This window comes from Nyctibius grandis, chromosome 12 (genome assembly GCF_013368605.1).
Source record: "Nyctibius grandis isolate bNycGra1 chromosome 12, bNycGra1.pri, whole genome shotgun sequence".
NCBI lineage: Eukaryota > Metazoa > Chordata > Aves > Nyctibiiformes > Nyctibiidae > Nyctibius > Nyctibius grandis.
In genome coordinates this window covers 1,386,275-1,405,926 of record NC_090669.1, presented here as the reverse complement: position 1 = coordinate 1,405,926, position 19,652 = coordinate 1,386,275, and the positions used below count along the sequence as shown (strand labels likewise).

Here is a 19,652-nt window from a genome sequence, read left to right as displayed (position 1 = left end):
TCTGTTCTGCCCAGTCACTTTGAGTCTTCTCTGCTTATAATAGTTTTTCTTCTATTAAAACCTCAGCTTTCTGAGTGTAAAGGCCCTCCACATTTCTTTGGGGTGTTCACTCAAGGGTCTCCCCAGCTCTGTTTTGAAGCTGTGGTTGACTCAGGATACAATCACAAACCAAAGGCAGTGCCCTCGTTCCTTCCCAGAGCCAGCGCTCACCCTGCGACCCCAGGCACGACCATACCAGGTCCTACAGCCTTGAAAGACACTTTAGAAAGAGGAAAACAAGAGTCTTTTCCAAAGCCTTCTTCTGACAGCTGGACACTGGGGACCACCAAGGACTGGAAGCTGGTGATCCAAGCTGCATCCTGTGCTGTAAGTCCTGTCCCAGCATCACAAGACACGGCGGCTGCAGGAAGGATGTGTCCAGGAGCTCTTCCCCAGGGTGTTATCTGCACTGAGTCACTGGGCGAGGTCGCCCACCAGCACAGGGGATGGAGCAGAACCTCACTGCGGCCAGGCAGGGAACCTTCACCACGATGGGCAAGCAGAGAGTCAGGGGTGGATGCAGGGAAGAGAAACAAAGTCTGTGATGCCAATTTTCTCAAATGCACTGAAAAGGAGCCATTTCTCCATTTTTCTCCAGTGAGGTTGATCAACTGCCTCAAGGTTAAGTGAAGGGTGGATCCGGTGTGTCAGGAGGAGCTGCTGCTCCCAAGGGAGATTCTGCACTGGAGAGGCTTTCATGTCAGGTAGCAATCAGGGGAGATGATGCTCAGTGAGGACTTCAGCCTCCTTTTTTCAACCCTGACAGAAAAAGAATAGGACATGGAAGCAATTTCAGCCTAATTTTTAGTGATTTAATTCTGAACACAATTAGTCCTGATAACTCCAAGGAAGCAGTAGACCAAGTTATGAATTTACTCATTCCTTAGTTTTTTTATTAGGATAAAACCCAGGAATCAGAAAAATAAATTCCATTGGAAGAACATGATGAGGAAGATACAGTAAGGTCCCTAGATACTGCAATAAAAAAGTATTTGAGCCGACTGGTCTGAGTTGGCAAGCTGACGTCACATCCCTCCTTGGAGGGTTCCTCTCCCTTCTTTCTATTTTTTTTTAATTATCTACTTTGTGGCCTTGTAGCTCACCTGGCAGAACTCAAGGTTGCTTCAGAAATGAAGCTTCCTCTGTCACCCGAGATGGTCACTGAAGAGGTATGACCCTGGAGAGTCCTGACAACCTCTGTGTTTACCCAAGGAGGACTTCAGTGACAAGAGCCGCCCTTGCAGTGACGTGAACGGGGACACAACCCTCATAAAAGTGGAGATTAAGCAAATGCAAAGCATGGAAGAACCACAGCAGAACCACAGCTGTGCAACCAGAGAGCCCGAGCAGCCAAGGGGACGTCCTGCGTTCTGCTAAGCCAGCGTTATGAAAGTGGTGGTAGCTTAGCTGGACCTCAGCACGAGCGTGCTTACGCAACATTTCACGGACAAACCACCACGCTGAGCAGGGACAGACATTTCATAAGTCACAATCCAAGTCTCAAACCAGAGAGGATGGAGACTGCAGGGTCTCCGCTTCACAGGAATAACCATGCCCTTCACACGTCACCCTGGAGAGATGTCAGGGCTTGGAGAGGACAACGGCAGAGGTGTCTCACTGCCAGGTCTAGGCTGCAGGGAGCGGCGAGAAGGGACAAGCCCGGAGCCAGGGGTGAACCCAGCACAGGGAGTGTCCTCACCAGGGAGGTGAGGTCCCACAGGGTCTGAGCATGGGGGGCAGAGCTAGGTGCTGGTAACAGGGTCCATCAACAGTCCCAGACACACCAAAGTGGGGAACCAGATCCAGGATCCATTTGGGAGGGTTAGGGGGCATCCATTCAGCAGGAGAGGTTTTCAGGTTGGACATTAGGAAGAATTTCTTTTCAGAAAGGGTTATTAGACATTGGAATGGGCTGCCCAGGGAGGTGGTGGAGTCACCATCTCTGAATGTGTTTAAGAAAAGACTGGACATGGCACTTAGTGCCATGATCTAGTTGACAGGGTGGTGTCAGGGCAACGGTTGGACTCGATGATCCCAGAGGGCTCTTCCAACCTGGTTGATTCTGTGATTCTGTGAGAGGGGCACAGAGACAGGGCTACAACACCAAAAGGACCATCCATCCAGGAGACAAGACACCTACAGCATAGGTCCAAGATCTACCCAAGAGACAGGGCCAGAGCCAGGACATCAGACCATCACTCCTACAGCACACCCAAAGCAGGGACAGAAGGCTCAAGCCTGATCTTAAATGGGGCTCCTGGGCCTTGGGCAGAGGGTGAGGAGTGGGAGTCCATCCACAGGTGAGGTTGGTCGGGGTGATTAAGGCCAATTAGTGCCCTTGAGGCCTGCCACCACGCCATCTGATGGGTCCCGTGGGGATGTGAAGGCATGGAAGTGAGCCTGTGCAGAGTTCCAGTGACTCCTTGTTCTCATAAGGTCAATCAAAACAGCCGGTTCACAGGGTTCACTGGGTGGGGTTGGAAACCAAAGACGTAAGTCATCAAGGGACCAGAAGGGACACACCGTGACCATGGTCCCCACAGGTCCTGTGGGTTTCGGGGGGAACCTCGAGGCAGAAGCACGTGTCTTGCATGCCAGGTGCAGAAGGCAAGCCTTGTCCCACCTGAGCATGGCAGGCTTGGCACTGGTCATCTCCTGGGCCCAATTCTTCAGTCTGCCACAGCTGGGGCAGCCCGTGGACCTCCCGGAGGAGCACGGGAAGGTGCACAGACAGACATCCTTCGCACAAGGGCTTTCCCTGCACTGTCAGACGTAGAGCAGCCAGGGAGCAGCAGCAAAGCCAGCGAGCGTGTGCCACCAGCCAGCCGAGGGACCGAGTGGCCGAGAGCTCACTCGGTGCCCCGGAGCCGCAGCCCCTGGACGGCCCTGTGCTGGCGCCTGCGCTCGCTCTGCATCGGAAATGATTCATCCTCGTCGGGGCTGACTTGTTTACACAGCCTACCCCTCCCTCGCCCACCCTCTCCTCACAACAGAGAGGAGAAAAGAGAGGAAATAAAAGTTCTTTTTCTTTCCGCAGACATTTTTATCCCTACAATGACCTTTCTGGCCTGGTGATTCATCTGGGGGAAGTTTTCACAGACCTCGCCATCTTCCTAGCACAGGTCCGGGGCATGGCCAGGGTGATGGCTCCTGGGATGCAGGGGAGATGCTCGTCCTTGACCCTCTCGCTCTTCCAGCTCCCCCACTCCAGGCAAGTCCCTAGGCACTGACCCTTTCCCATCTCACAGAATCCCAGAATGGTTAAGGGTTGGAAGGGCCCTCTGGAGATCACCCAGCCCAACCCCTGCCCAAGCAGGGTCACCCAGAGCACGTTGCACAGAGTCGTATCCAGGTAGGTTTGAATATCTCCAGAGTAGGAGACTCCCCACCCTCCCTGGGCAGCCTGTGCCCGGGCTCTGGCACCCTCCAAGTCAAGAAGTTCCTCCTCTTATTCAGGTGGAACTTCCTGTGTCTCAGTTTGTGCCCGTTGCCCCTTGTCCTGTCGCTGGGCACCACTGAGAAGAGTCTGGCCCCATCCCCTTGACACCTGCCCCTAAGGTATCTGTAAGCACTGATCAGATCCCCCCTCAGTCTGCTCTTCTCCAGCTGAACAGCCCCAGCCCCCTCAGCCTCTCCTCGGAGCAGAGATGCTCCAGCCCTCTGACCATCTCCGTACCCCTCCGCTGGACTCTCTCCAGTAGCTCCTTGTCTGTCTTGAACTGGGGGGCCCAGAACTGCACACAGTTACTCCAGGTGTGGCCACACCAGGGCAGTGTAGAGGGGCAGGATAACCTCCCTTGACCTGTTGTCTCTCCTCCCCATCACTAGAGGAGCACCCAAAGGCAGCCCAAGCCTCACCTGGGGTGGGAGAGGTCCTAGCTGAGCCCTTGGCCTTTTGCACCTTTACAGAAGCGACTTGGAGCGTCACATTTGTTTTCTGCAGGTCCTGTTTCATTGTAACTTTATTAAAACAAAGCCAAAACCCAGCTGTTTTTTTTCAGTACTGCCTTAGTAGGGTGGGAAACGCAACTCCTTGAGAGAAAAAATATTGTCTGCACATTTTTGGCAAGACCGAAGCCCATAAACAGCGAAGAGGTGGAGCTTTGCCATCTCTCCGAGACGCTGGGATTCCTCCCACGGTGCTTAATCACACGCGGTCACCTCCGCACCTCTGCAGGGACCAGGCTTGGTCACCCAGCTCTGTGAATGCCCTGAGGACATGAGTTTTTAACATAAGGACTTCATTGCTTTTATTGCTAAAAATAGGTACAGAACATACATCTCGCCCGCACACTCGTATATACTCGATGATACACAAATGAGCCAGAGCTTGTAACAGACACTGCTCTCTGCAGCAAAAGACATTTTTAAGCCCCAGGAACCGGTGAACATCCACAGGGTCCCTCCTCCTGAGCCAGAATTCACCTTCAGCCCTCCCAAACTGCCCATCACACAGCGTAGGGCAAGGAGGAACAGCAGTCCCCTCCTGCCCCGGGTTTTACCTGCCCCCCATGAGGGGTGCCAGCATCCTGGCTGCCAACAGCCCTGGGAACAGGAGAAGGGAGCAAGGTGAGCACAAGGACAGATCCAGGCTGGAAGAGCAGCTCCAGCATGACCACGGCAGCTGGAAGAGAGTGGGAGCCAGCCGTGGAGCCAAAAGCAGCATCCTTACAAACACCGTGGTGGGACTCGACGTGGCCAGATCTTCCTGGTGCACTTTTGTCTCCCCAGCATCGCTCCAGGCCAAGGACTTCACCCGTAGCCAGAGAATACAAGTGCCTGCTCCATTTGCTGTAGTGCCTGGAGAGCGACCCAGCTCCCACGGACATGGACAAGACATCCAAGACCAGCAAGAAAATAGACAAGGCACAGTGTTTTCCAGCGGCCCCAGAAAGGTCTCAGCTCCGCGATGCTCCAGTAGCAAGGACGGGACATTATGTACATTCAAACGGCTACAAAACTTTACTACAAAAATAACATTTCTAGTGTTTCATACAAAAATAACGCCTTAGTACACTGCCTCACAAACCCCAGCTGTGCACGAGCGGGGCGGAGGTAAATCAAATTTCCCCTCCAGGTAAATCAACCCCAGCCAGCGTTACACAGCTGGGCTGCACAAGGATGGGTTTCACCCCCAAATTCCTAATTACAATTAATCTGATCGATTGCAGAAAACAAATACCATTGCAGTCTATCCTCTCCGCCTCCAGGGCTGGATGGATCCCCTGAAGGTGGGATCTGATGGATCTAACAGCTCGCCTTCCTCTAGCTCTTCTTTACAGCCAGCCCATCATTTTTGCTTTGATTCTCTTGCTTATTATGTGGTTTTTACATTCTTTTTTCTACATGTATATTTATACTTTGGGATCTGATCCACCGAGGCTGGTTAGAGGAGGATCTGACCCTTGATACGTATCTCTACCTATAAAGTGTCATATCGTGAAGACCTTTGCACACTCCAGCAAAATTCATGCTGGAGTCAATGTTTAATAAGGGCTTTCAGGAACTGGCCACAGATAGAAGATAAGGCTTACATACAGCAATGTGTAAAAATTAAAACCAGTTTGGGTTTAAAAAAAGCCTGGTAGTGTCACGGTGCTTTAATAGCCTGGTGATCAGTGCTGTACAAAAAAAGGAAAACTAAAACGCGGCCAAAATGTAGGACCAGGAACAGGCATTTTGATCTGCTTTGTGCATCAGCAAAAGTGCTTGTTTCTAGAGAGAATACGGGACGAGAAGGATGGTACACTGCTGTGGTGGAGTAATTCCTCTATGACTAAACCCAGAACTGCATTTAGCTCCTCCAGGAGAGTATTTCCTGGGTTTTGCAGCAAACAGCAAAGAACAGCAGCAGAGAACAGCAAAAACCCTCCAATGTTATCACAGCAATACCAAAATCATTGGGTGACTTCTTTGCAAAGGCTCATCCACATTATCCTGCCCTGGTGCTGGACACAGCTGGACACAGGGCGCATCAGCTGGCAGAAGGGTTTTATTGCAGTTGATTTGCCAAGAACGAGGTCTCAGACTGAATCCACAAGAAGAAATGCCCATAGCTGCTGGAAAGAAAGGTGGCCTGGTTTCAAGGAGGAGATAGGTTGTGGGTTGCCAGTGCCTCTGAACATGAAATTTGTAGCACTGACCTTCAGTCCACTAATCAGATGCAGTTTTCATAGAATCAGAACCAATCAGGTTGGAAGAGACCTCAGGGATCATCGAGTCCAACCATTGCCCTGACACCACCATGTCAACTAGACCATGGCACTAAGTGCCACGTCCAGTCTTTTTTTAAACCCCTCCAGAGACGGTGACTCCACCACCTCCCTGTGCAGCCCATTCCAATGGCTAATGACCCTTGCTGAGAAGAAATGCTTCCTTTCATCACCTCTGTCTGAAAAGCTAGACTACCCCTCGTGTCTCCAGCAAGAGGAAAAGGGGTATTTGATCATCCCAAGAAGAGCCAGTACCCAGCTGACCACCAGCATCGGTCGTGGTCTGACAGAGCAGCAACCTGAAGTGCAAAGAAAGAAGCAGCAGAGAGTTTGTTAAGTGCAAATTGCATGGTTCTGGTGTTAAGATTGCTCAAGGTGGCTGAGCCCGAGTCCAGCAGTGTGGGTGAGTGGGTGGGTGGCTTCTTGGCTGCGCCATGATGAAGCACAGAAAAATTCCCAGCAGCGATTTGGAAATTCACTTCTGCCCACCACCTGGCGAAGAGCCACCAAGCAGCTCTAGAACAGCGACAGCCTTTGTACGTAACAGTGCCAGAAGAAAAAAAGTGTCTCATTTGTTTCCAAAATAACATCATTGGTCAATGACGAATTAGATGTATTTTTTGGACATTCTGCTCTGCAAGAAAATCAGTTTTCTCTGGTATTTTTATTCTGGTCACCAGTTCAGCATAAACTTATCTTTCCTGCAGCAACATATATGTAGTTTAGGCCAAAAACGTCCACATCATAAAGCATTCAGATTACTTCCATTGCATAGACATTGTTTTGATGTCCCTCCTTCTGGTAGAGCAAGCCCTGCACCATTTCTCTTGACATTTCTTCTGTTTTGACTCCAAATTTTAGATATAGCCATACAACAGCAATGCTGCAAGCCATCAGACCCCCTACCACAGCCACTGGGATGACAAAGTGCATTTGAGGTCTTGACAAGAAGCTGGGAAGAGGCAGATCGTTTGGTCTTTCTGTAGCCATCTGCACTCTGGCTTGGCCTGAGAATGCTTGACTAGTAAAAACTAACGTATCCGAAGGCTCTTGCTTTCCTACAGGTGATGAGTAATCAAATGTTCTAGTACCAAAAGCATCTGCAGAGGAACTGACAACCTTGTTGGTGTGGACAGAAGGACCTTTGTCTATGGCAGTTGTGGAGTTTAGAGTAGAAACTGAAGTAGTCGCTGGTGGAACTGGTGTGGCTGGGACCGTGGCGATCTCCATGCTGTCCAGGATGGAGGGGAGATCTGAACTGAAATGCCTAGAAGCAGTGTCTGGTGTGTTGGCTCTTGCACTTGTAGGGTCCAGGGATTCATTTGCAGAAAGTACAGGATGGTCTGATCCTTTAGTAATGGCCATGGGGTCTGAACTTGAGATAGGAGGAGTTGTGTCTCGAACATCAGCCATAGCATTTGCAGTATATCCTACAGGACCTTCTGTAGATCCTACGGTGCTGTCAAAGCCATGCACAAGAGCCGTGGGATATGGGGTGGGCTGGCTAGAGACCATGCCTGCTGCAAAAGTTGTTGAAGGTGCAGGAGATTTTAAGGAATCTCTGTTTGCTTTTGGAGTGACTTCAGAGCGGGCAGCAATTTCCCGTATCACAGGGGACGATCCTGCAGGGAGATGGGTGGTGTTCTGCGTGGCTGGTGGGGACCTGTTGGACGCTTCCATCCTGGCAGCAGGAACACTTATTCTCTCCAAAACTGTTGTGCCAGCCCCTTGGAAGAAACTAGTTGTAGCAGTGGCTTGAGATGGAGCCGTTACTGTCAGACCAACATGTTTCTGAAAAACACCAGGCTCTTCTGGCACCGCTGCTGAGGTGGCACCACGCGGAAGTGGGGAGGCTGTGGCCTTTTTCTGGTCCAGTTTCTCTATAATCTTCTTCACCCAGTCTGCCTGTGGATCTGCACAAATCTCCAGGGACTTCAGAGTAGTAAATCTGAAAATAAAAAGGGATCACTTACTTAGTGGTTAAAGAAAACGCTGTTTTAGATGCTCAGCATGATAGCGAAGGCAGGCGGACAGCATCTGGCTGACTCAAGCCCATAGTAAACACCACTGGGTTGGATGGATTACTAATTTCAGGAAGGGCAGGTGCCTCTGAGATCTGATTGAATGAGGAGCAGCTGAACATGACTCATGGGTGAAGGGTTTCCCCCTAAGAAGTTTTTATCTTTCAAAAGCATTGTCCTGATGTTTGGACACAATGTTTGCCTCCAGCGCTGAGAGCAGGAAGCTCTGCAGGCACCAGCTGCCCAAGAGGCAAGAGAAAACCCTCTGATTTACTGAGATGAGACTTTCCAAGGTCAGCCCAGCAGGTTCACTTTGGAGCAACCTCCTGGGCTGCAATAAAGTGATCTCGCTGGTGCCTCATCTTCAGGGTAAGACGAAAACAACAATTATCCTGGGGAAAAAAAAAAAATGTAGTTTTTCTCATGTCCAGACAAGCTCATGAGTCTGTCACCAGAGAAAATACCTGCTTTCAGAGAAACATGTGAGCTCTTGCCCCGTTCTGCCAACAAGAACATCCATCGGTCCCTTTCCCCATCCCTTTATCCCCGTCTCACTCTGTGCGTGATCTCAGTTGGAGGCTGTCGGTCTTTACATAAGGAAAAACCTCACCCACCCTTCAAATAAACACCACCGTTCGCTCTGTTTCCAGGGCGTTTGCGGACGGGTTAATGCCTAATCGGCGTTGGGAGGCGGCGGTGGGGCAGTGCTTACATGATGGCTTGTCTGGTGCAGCGGGGTTCGGTCCTGCGGTAGCTCCTGATCCGCTTCGCCACTATCTCGGAAGTAAAACGACCACACTCCTTTGAACACTTCACGGGTGCTTTGGGTTGCCCTGAAATAAAGTTTGCAACACATTAAATGTTGGCTTTTTATTAGGTACTATAAAAACAGGCACTGCTTCTTTTTCCCCTTCTCTGGGGAGAAGGAACCCGAAGCTTGACATGGAAGTTTCCAATCCCTGCTAAAATGAGGTGAAGACAAATCCCATCAGGACCACGATTGGTCGTATCATCCAAACAGGTGATAATATACCCAGAAAACTGCAAAAAAAGCACTGTGAAAATTGTGGGGCTCTTGGGAAACGGTTGCATGTTGCCTTATAGGAGGTGCAAGCACTGGCTGGAGGTCCCTTGTGCAAGCACCTGGACCTGCAGGTCCTCTCCCCTTTGGGTCACAGGAGGACGGCTCTCAGCACGGTGCCCAGCAAACAGATTTCTTCATCCCCAAAAGACCTGCTGCAACCATCACCAACGGGCTCTGAGGGCAGGCAGTGCAGATCAGAGGGCAGGACGCTTGTCCTCTCCTTATCTGGACCAACCATATCTCTTCCTCCTGCGGGAGTTCCCCTCCAGGCAAGCATCCTGCCTCTCTGCTGTTATGTGGTCTCTGAATGCCACTTGGGCTCAGAGAAAAGGGGCAGAGCAAGAACCTTTTGGGGAATTATACATTGCTCCTGTAGATGCCTCAGCAGCCCAGCTTCACAGCACGGTTCCTCAACAAACATCTCTTTTCCAGCTCCACCAGAAAATACGGTTTTCATTTTGCAAAGTGTGAAAATAAAACTCCATTTGACCTCTTCAAGGTGCAAAGCCGGTCACACCACTGGGGACCCTGTGTTCCTGCACCTACCCCCAGCCTCCAGACAACGTTTGCCAAGTGCGGGGAGGTTGCACAACGCAGCCTGGCAATTTGTGTCTGACACCCTGGGGGCAAGACTTAGAAAAACAAGTCCTGATTTATCCGAGGCCCCCTGTGAAGAAAGGAGCTGGAGCCTGGTTTAGATCAGGCAGTCCCTACAAAATGTTGTCTCAGATTCCCAAATTAATTTGGTGAATTTAACAAAGTTCAGTTGGGAACGATCCAGCCACCGGGTGCAAGAATGAGCATCGCTCCAGCAGCACCCTCAGCTCTTTTGATCCATTTACTGGGAAAACCCATGGTTGCAAAGAAATCCCAAGCCCACCCTCCTGTGGCCCCTCTACAGAGGCACATTTCGATCTCTAGCTCTCTGTAGTGTTAAAGCAAAACTCTTTGTTCACACAATAATATCTTCTGTGGCACTTTAGGGTCAAGAATACCCGCCCAGGAATGACCGACTTCCCAATTAACGCTTATTAGCCACAGGACATACTGCTGGTGTCCTCCACTGTTCAACAAAACAGGCACAGCAACAAGAGGGCCAGATCCGTCCCTGGGGACAGTCGGGGAGGTGCATGGCAGGGCGCGGGCAGGGGCTGCTCCCAAAGGCTCTCTGATAACCGTTAACTGATTTTTTCTAATTATTGGCATCACAAATCAATGGTTTGCAATTAGCTGAACTCCTGGTGTGTTTTTCCCAGAGTGGAGAAGCTTGGAAAGCACCTTCCAAGGAGAGAGCGGTGTCACAGGGAGCATGGAGCCAGCCCTGGTCACCCTCCTTCTCACAGGGCACGCAACCCCGCTTCTCTGAGCTGCACCTGAATTTTTGCCGAAGGGACCCCCCAGGGACACCTGGGGTCTGGGAGTTCATCTGCCTGGGACCACTGCTCTTTGGAGGCACTGCTCCTGGGAGCCATCAGTACCTGCTTTTCAGCTCGGTTCCTCAGGGAACCCTGGCCAGGGAGCACCACCAGCCCTCCCTTCTGCAGAGCCACCCTGATTTCCTCACTTCAGAGGAGATGGGTGCTTGGCCACAGCACGTAGAGCCAGCCAGTGCCAAAGCAGGCAGCAGGTTCGCAGGGCAGGGTCAGCTGCTCGGCATCCCTGTTGCCCGCTTTAATCAGACCAGCCCTGGAGAACCTGCCTGGAGGTGTGAGGAGAGGAAGAAGCTCCATCCCCAGCTGCCCTTCTTGCTCTCCTCACTCCTTCCATCTGGTGGCAGCAGGCACAGATCTAAAGGGCTCTTCGCCCCTCTCCCTTCCCATGGTGGGAACAGATCATCCCTTTGTCCTGGGCGAAGTCCAGCTCTGCCCACGCCGCTGAGAAGCTGGCTGCCACCCTGGCTACCCTCCCTGGGGGCAATCGCTGATCTGTGCCGTAGCTGACTTAGATGGAGACCAGCCCAGGGAGAGGTGCGCCCATCTCCCCCCGGTCCTCTGGCCCCGCTCAGCACCACCCCGGAGCACACAAAGGTCTTTATCCAGCAAAGAGGAGAGCGTTGCCCACGTGTGCACACACACTGCACACACACGTACACACTGCACACAGACTGCACACACTGCACAGACACTGCACAGGCACTGGAGCTGCAGGCAACAGCACCCCCCACAGCGCTGGGAGCACCGGCATCCTCAGGACCCGGAGTCCCTGCGGACAGACACCCACCCTTGGACAGGCTGCGCTCTGCCCCCATGGCACGTCCCTAGGGGACATGAAAAATGGGGGAAAGCAGTGCAGTAGGCTTCTGTTCTAACACGGATCACCAGGAAGGCTCTCTGACACTCTCCCCACCGTCCCTCAGGGGTGACAAACGCCATCACGGGGCTGCTCCCCCTTCCCTGCTGCCAGGATTGCTGCCGTAGGCTCCCCCTGCCCCTTCCCAAACCCAGCCTGATCCTGCTCCCAGATCTCCCACAGCCCACGAAGGTCCCTTGGTGCCCACAGCCCCATCCAGCACCACCTCCCCCCCCCAGACCCAGTTCACCAGCCCCTCACCACTCCCTGGGGAGCCCAGGAGGTGACAAGCGGAGCTGTGGCTCACCTCCAGCCAGGGTCACCAGGCACAAGACCTTCAGCACAAACAGGACCTGGAGAGAAACAGCCTTCATGTTCCCGTGGCCGGCAGCAGGAAGGGCATGCGGGGAAGGATCGTGGGCAGTATTCCTCGCTCCCGATCCCTTATTGCATCCTGCGGAGCACCGCGGCCGCTGCGGCTCATTCCAGGGTTATGAAGCTCCGAGACGGGCTTTCAGCTGTTATTCCGCTCCCCCGCACACGTCTTGGTGACGACAGGAGGCGGAGGGAAGAGCGGGACAGGGGAGGGGATGCCATCACCTGCTCTCCTGGAATTCCCCAGCCACACTTAGATCAGCTTTTCTTAGCGCACGCCGAGCAGCTCCAGCCTCCTCGGCAAATTATTCCGACGGGGACTTTTCAGGAGTCAGCTGCTCCATCAGCACCGCTGTCCTTAAGCTCCCCCCACCTCCAACCCCCAGCTCCCTGATGCACGTTAAGCTCATTATTTACCCCAAATAGCTGCAAAAGCAGCCACCCCCTTCCTTTTTGGCAGCCATCCTATAACAGCAGCGCTGGCTGTTAGGCCAAAACAAGCGGGATTCGCTAATCGGGATCCCAAGTCCATCACCCAGGCTGGTGCGCTCAGGACAGGCTCCTCTTTGGAGCATTGCCAAGGATGCGGGGACCCGGTGGCCTCCCCGAGCAGCTCCTTGGCCCCTGGGCACGCTGTCTGCACGGTGCTTGTTGCTACAGCCCTGACTTCTGGTACACAGCGGGGTCTAGGTGATCTCCAGAGGGCCCTTCCAACCCTTAACCAGTCTGTGATTCTGTCTCAGCGATCGGGGTCTTGCTGATGCTGAGAGATGGAGTAAGAGGCCCCCAGATCTCCAAGCAGCCAGGCTGGCTGGTGGGGGGCTTCCTGGCACCAGCACGAAGCCAGGGCTGAAGCAGCCATACCGACATGGTGGTCACATCCTGCACCTTTGCTTTCTCTTTCATCTCAGATCCCAGGAGAATACATAACAATTTTCCCCTGTCAACTCCCTCAGCTGAAGGATGAAGATAAGATCAAGACTGAGACAGTGTGGCTGCCCTTGAAATCTTGGGTTTTTTTTCCCCAGAGTTTTCCTAGGGCTGGTGGAAACCTGGCTTCTCTGCACTGTGGGAAATTCCAACAGCTCCAGTAGGGATTTTATTCCTAAAGAGTGGAAACCCCTAAGTTTCCATACAATGCATTTTTTTTTAAAACATTTGGTGAAAATCCCAGCCTGTAATTTCAGCCTTTGCTTATATTGCAGTAGAAAATAAAACTCATTTACAGGAAATAAAATTAAATAAAAAAAGAAGACTTTGAACTAGTCTGTTTGATCCAGCCAGAACAGAACACGCTGCGTCTGCTGGGACATTTTCTGGCCCCTTCCCCAAACGGTGTTTTCTCAGGCTGGGCAGAGCCTTACAGGAAATTTTTATTCCCAGAATTGGCATCGCCCGAGGCCGTGGGCGCCTTTGGCTGCTGGAAGCCATGTCACAGCCCTCACATGCTCACCTCTCCCCTGAAGAAACAGGTTCTGCTTCTCCTGCAAAGGGGCTCCTGCCAGCGATGGATAAGGCTGAGGAAGGGCTCCGGCACGCACGTACCGTGGGAGGGCGAGCGCTTTGTGTGCTGAAGGCATGGCTTGCCACGGGCGTTGTTGGTTTAAGGCACAAACAGCTCCTTGGCAGGGTGACACGGCTGCTTCTCCTGCTCAGGCTGGGCTGGTGGTGTTTGACCGGGTAGGGGACTCTTCCAGGACACTCTTGGAGCCCTCCCTTTGGTCCCCGTGAGCTCGGCAGCTGGGTTTGGAGGTGGCATCTGCACAAGGAAACCCTGCAGCAGGAGGGCGGAGGGCAGCAGCAGCCTCAGCGTGGCTCTGCCTTCAAGTGCCGGCAGCGTCGTGGGTCTAAGCCACCAGCAAGCCCTGCAGGTCCCACCAAAAGCAGGACACAGAGGCACAGCAATAGGCTCCGATGGGAGTGGGCAGCTCCAATGAGCAGTGACAAACCTGGGCTGCAGCTGGCAGAAAACTGGCAACATCACTCCCAACCCACTTCCTATACCCCCCTCCCCGTCCCATTGCCCATCTGCTCCTCCAGCACACCAGTGCCAGCCGCTCACTGCACTTCTTTTAGGTCTTGCAGCGTTGAAAAACCCAAAGTCAGAGGACCCGCTGTAGCCCAGGAGATAATTCTGCTGTAACTAGTGACAAACCATAAGTGTTGTATTGATCTGCCAGTGCAGGATCTCACAGAATCACAGAGTTAATCAGGCTGGAAGAGACCTCTGGGGGTCATCGAGTCCAACCATTGCCCTGACACCACCATGTCAACTAGACCATGGCACTAAGTGCCATGTCCAGGCTTTTCTTAAACACCTCCAGAGATGGTGACTCCACCACCTCCTGTTCCAATGTCTAATGACCCTTTCTGAGAAGAAAAGGGACTCCTCTGGGCTCGTCTTTGCTTCAGCTGATTTTAGCTTCTTTAGTTATGACATAAATTGTCTAGGCAATTGCTGTTTTAATTTGATTTAGTTTTACTTTAGTTTTTAGGAATAACAAGTAGTTATTCAGCGTGGATCTGGGACTGTGGATTAAATTGGGATGTGGATGAGGGCAGGCAGAGGAGGACACCAGCAATCCCAGTCCATAAACACAAATCATGGTGCCCAAGCAATGTGCAACCCTGCGAGTCAGGGACAACCAGCTTTCAAGGAAACAAAGAGCAGAAATACTGAGTCACTGGGAACCAGGGAACACAGACTGTGCTAAAATGAAACCAAGCAGCCCAGACTGAGGAGGAAGAAAGCCGACCATGAATGTCACATCCTTCCAGCGAAGGCCATGGGCTGGGGCAGCTCACCACAGTCCTTCTCCATTCTTCCTTAGGAGGACTGGAAGGAAGCTGCTTGAGGTTAGCATTAGCACCCAAAGATGCTCTGAAGGGGTGGCATAGCACCAAGGAAAAGCAGAAGATACTAGGAAGAGCGTTGGTTATTTTTTCCCCCCGTATAACTTTGACTGTAGCATGGAAGAGGAAGGCCCTTAGGCTGATCCGAAACATGGACAAGGAAGATGTTGAACAAACACAGGTCTGTGCACCTGCTGTGGAGTGAGGGACCATGCACAGGGCACTGTGCACCGTTGGGGCCGGAACCTGTGGGCCATCTAACACAGCTCCAGGTTTGGTCCTCAGCACCCACAAAAGGACTCTGTGGCTTGTGCCAGACAGTTCGGAGTCGAGGCTGGAGTCTGGGCTGTCTGGCTCTAGTTCCTGCTCTGCTCTAAGGAAAGTTTCACCTCAGGATGAATGTCCTGCTACTCAAACGTTGGTTCTGCCATGGAGAAACAGAGAGCAAGGTCTGGATGTTGGTGACAACACAAGGCATGCTCATATGCCTGATCTGATGCTGTACCCCTAACCTTTGGTTGCTCACTGGCAACCATTAGCCAGGAGCTTGGCTTATTGCTCCAAACCACAGATAACCACGGGCCAAAGGGCCAGATCCCATCTTCCCCATGAAAGACATGAAGGCAGTTCCAGCATTTCCCACCCACTGCAGCTTTGCCAGGGCAGGTGCTCAGTTGTGCTCAGGGTCAAGGTCCTCGCAGGTAGAAGAAATGCCTGACTAATGCCAGGAGAATAGTTCTTGAAGGCTAAAAACAACTTGACCCTGCAAAGGCAATATGCAAAACAATATGCAAAGAGAACAAGGGCTGTATCTTAAACAAACAGGAAACAGCCCCAGAACATGCCCGTCTCCTCCAGGGTGTTTCCACGTTGGAAATTTATGCTCCTTGGCTATTCTTGGTTCCTCACGCAAGAAGGACTAGGCGCTGTTTGTACAGTAGGTTTGTCTTCCTGGAAATCAAGTGGTGACTGGAGAAAAAGGAAAAGTCAGGGAGACGTAGGAGGCTGTGTATGGCCTGGAAGAAAGAGATGCCAGAGCTGATCAGATGAGAATGCTGATGATTCCCACTGCATGGTCTGTTCAGAAGTTCCCAAGACCTCAGCAAGGAAGCCCAGCACCCCTGGTAGCAGGTATTAGTAGCAACCTTTGCTGTCCACGATCCTCGCACTACACCCACCTCTCCTCAGTGGGGTCGGCAGCTGGGCCACCGCTGTGATACAATCCCCCTTTACTGCAGCCCAAGAGCATGAGACTCAAGGCAGCTCAGGCACCATCGCTGGATCTGGAGAAACCACAATGACTTTTCCAATGACACGGCACTGCGTGCTACAGCCCAGAGCAGTCCAGAACTGACCCAACGATCTCCTCTCCTGGCCAAAGCAACCAGTGCCAGACACAGGAGATGGTCCCTTAGAGTCAAAGGTGGCCTCTCATTTTGGAGGGGCCCTCAGCCTGTGCTTGACGTAGAGCTCTTGAGGTGTTAGTGTAATAAGGGAGAGAATTAGATGACAGGGGAGCCAGAAAATCTTGTTTGGCACTGCATGACTTTGACTTTTCTTACATTAAAGAGAAAGGCAGGAAATGAGGAGCAGATGTCTGGGGCTGTCTGCAGCCAGCGTCTCCACAGGGGACGGAACAACTCCTATTTGGGAAGTATGGCCCAGCGCAGGGCTTGTGTTTTCAAGAAACTGCTTTACATAGAAAACGTTTTCAAATATAGCAGAGAACATCACCCAGGCTTTCACTTCTCTGAACACAATGGCTTCCTCCTTCCTTGTGAGTGAGAACAAATTTGGGCTCCGGCACACGGTGCAAAGTGCTGACGCTCTGTATTTTTCTTCAGCGAAGCAGCCTACAGCTACTGGTCAGCATCCCAAGACAGCCAGGCTGAGGGAACATGGCTTTTCCCCCAGCAGTATCACATCTGAGCTGTGAGGTGGTGGCTACTCCCAGTGGGACGTTAACAGAAAGGTACGTACCTGCAGTGGGAAGTGGTGCTGGAGCAGCCAGAACTGCTGGAGGACAAGGACTTGAGGACAAGTCTTTCGGCAACCATCCCATGGAGAATGCCAAGGACTGCAACGGCTGCTGATATAAACAGGGTTGAAGTTGGTTGAAAATATTATGTGCAAAGAAACAAACACAGAGCACAGGAGTCTGCAAACAAACAACCACAGAGATGTTGGCAGCACAGTTAAGCTCTTCCTAATCAGAGAGCTTGTCCCCTGCAGAGCAACGCAGCCACCGGGCGCAAGCTCTTCCCTAGGACAGAGGTCGGGGAAGGCTCCTCTGGGGAGATGTGCCCGGATGGCACAGATTAAATCGGGGCAGCTTTGCAGGTAAGGGGAAGAAGGATGCTGGGACTTGGCCAGAACGGGCTTGCCTGAGCACATGGGGCCCCTGGGTCCTGCCAGGTCCCTGCAGAGCTGGAGAGATGTCCTGATGTTGCAATCCTGTAGCTGCAGGCCTTGAAGGCAACAGTTCCATGGAGCTGGCGTGATGAAGGGGTGCCAGGTGAACCCTGAAAGGACGGTCTCTCACCACCGCAGAAGGGAGAGCAGCAGCAGGTCTGGCCGGGATGGGCATGACAGGAACCTCCATGTGCCACAGGAGACCACAGATGCCACAGGAGCTGCTGCCAGGCTCTCCCTTGGTGTAGCAGTGGCCGTGCTGCGTCCCAGCTCAGGGGGGTACAGGGGGGTCTCCCCTCCTTCGCATCCTGGAAAAGGGTCCTAGAGGAACAGACAGAAGGTGGGGAGCAGGAAATGTGCCTAGGCTCTGCTATCCCACCTCTGCCAGAGCCCAGGGCCAGGCTAGTGCCCGCTGCCCTGGCTGAGGAAGAGGAGGAGGCATGTGCCTCTTCACAGCAGCCCTAGTTACTCCCCCCATCCCTCCCTCCAGCAGCAGCTGGAGCAGAAAGCCCCCGTGCCAGCAGCCCCCTGTCCTGGGGGGTCCTTCTCCTGGCAGCAGTGGCCAGGGCCTGGCCCCAGCCCTTCCCTCAGGGGCGCAGGGAGATCCCACCAGCCGCAGACCCAGCCCTTCGTCCCCATCCAAGCCTGCGTGGGCCAGCTAAATCGTCACCTCTCCACGTCCCCACTTCCCTTCTCCATCCAACGTGTTCACACATGAATGCTGCCAGTCTCCCAGAAAGGAGCTTACCAGAAGCAGGTCTATTCATTGCCTTCTCGGAAAGGCTCACCTCTTCCCATCTCCTCAGGGCAGGAGAAGGCTCTGCGCCTTCCAGCAGCAGCTGTGGGACCAGTTTGACACAAGTTTATCGTTAACCCATGATGGTGGGTGAAGGAGAGATCCAGAAAACCTCTCTCCAGTGGTGCCACTGGGGTTGACCCCCAATGGTGTCTCCACGAGAGCTGGCGGCACCTGCAGGCCAGCCCCGAAGGGCAAGAGGAGCTGCCACGTGCGGTGCTATGACCGGCTAGACGTGGTTGTGCTGGGGCCATTGGCACCCCCTGGTCTGAGCTGGGCCCTCCCGTCCCACAGGCTTACAGGTCCCTGCCAGCCTCTTACAGAAATGGGCCATCACAGCCCTCCAGACCGGAGCTGCCAACCTGCTTGGCCCAGCAGCTCTTTCTACTCAGCCTTGGCCACAGGCACGCACTGAGCTCCCCACCGGTGCCCAGGGACACACATGAGCAGCAGCCAACAGCCCCAGGAGCCCGCAGGACACCCAACAAGCCTGTACATGAACCAGCACAATAAACATGGGCTGGGCGGGAAAACAAACTCAGACAACTTTCTCTGTCCAGGCTCTTAACCCTTTTCAAGCCTTGCTGGCTTGATGGAGAGACCAGGGAGCCACCAGACCCCTTCCCTCTCCCACTCCAGCCTCTCTGCACCCCACGTTGTAAGAACAGGGTGTCTCCTCCTCTGCTTTTCATAGAGTCATAGAATTATAGAATGGTTTGGGTGGGAAGGGACCTTAAAGCCCATCCAGTCCCAGCCCCCTGCCACGGGCAGGGACACCTTCCACCAGACCAGGTTGCTCCAAGCCCTATCCAACCTGGCCTTGAACACTGCCAGGGAGGGGGCAGCCACAGCTTCTCTGGGCAACCTGGGCCAGGCTCTCACCACCCTCACAGCAAAGAATTTCTTCCTCACATCTCATCTCAATCTCCCCTCTTTCAGTTTAAAACCGTTCCCCCTCGTCCTGTCACTCCATGCCCTTGTCAAAAGCCCCTCTCCAACTTTCCTGTAGCCCCTTCAGGTACTGGAAGGTCTCCATGGAGCCTTCTCTTCTCCAGGCTGAACAGCCCCAGCTCTCTCAGCCTGTTTTGCCCAGAGCCTCCACACTCCCACTGGGTTTCAGCTACAACCCCACCAGTGACCTGCTCCTTCACCAGCCTGATGCCAGGGAAACAATGTTCGGCCTTACCCAAACCTTCTTTCTGGGACCATCACACCTGCCCCACCACCCGGTGCAAGAGCCCCTTTGGCTCCTTACCAGCTCTGGGGTGTGTTTTAGGGTCAGTGAGGCTGTCTGGTCTCCTAAAGAGCAACGGGCTACAGATGTTGGCCATTAGTGTTTTGGTGTTGGCTGGGGATAGTTAAAGAAGGGGTTGCTGGGGGTGAGGGTAAGGGAGGTTCCTGCCCTGGGCTGTGATTCCTCATACTAACCCCAAGGAGGCAGCAGGGGAGAATAAAAGAAAGCAGAGATGAGGCATGTCTGGGATTCAAAATGGTTTTTGGGGAACAAACCCCCCCCAGGAGGGGGCTGATCTCAAACCAGGGCTTGTGACCAAGGGCAGTCCTGCTCACAC

The 19,652-nt window shown here is 53.0% G+C and overlaps 1 protein-coding gene across 1 annotated transcript; it reads right to left on the bottom strand.

Annotated features, from left to right (window-relative positions):
• Positions 1-4,349: 4,349 nt before the first annotated feature.
• Positions 4,350-12,198, bottom strand: CX3CL1 (C-X3-C motif chemokine ligand 1). The gene is made up of 3 exons (XM_068411368.1): positions 11,953-12,198; positions 8,985-9,105; positions 4,350-8,199 (listed from the first exon to the last, which is right to left on the bottom strand). Exons 1-3 carry the CDS (start codon positions 12,017-12,019, stop codon positions 7,005-7,007), a joined length of 1,383 nt encoding a protein of 460 aa, XP_068267469.1. The 5' UTR covers positions 12,020-12,198; the 3' UTR covers positions 4,350-7,004.
• Positions 12,199-19,652: the final 7,454 nt, after the last annotated feature.

Bases quoted from the DNA above. Each gene is read 5' to 3' on its own strand.
- CX3CL1 (XM_068411368.1), bottom strand. From the start codon at position 12,019: ATGAAGGCTGTTTCTCTCCAGGTCCTGTTTGTGCTGAAGGTCTTGTGC. The intron at 9,106-11,952 runs GTGAGCCACAGC...ACTTTATTTCAG, and splicing joins CCTGGTGACCCTGGCTGGAG to GGCAACCCAAAGCACCCGTG. The intron at 8,200-8,984 runs GTAAGCACTGCC...TTTTATTTTCAG, and splicing joins TGCACCAGACAAGCCATCAT to ATTTACTACTCTGAAGTCCC.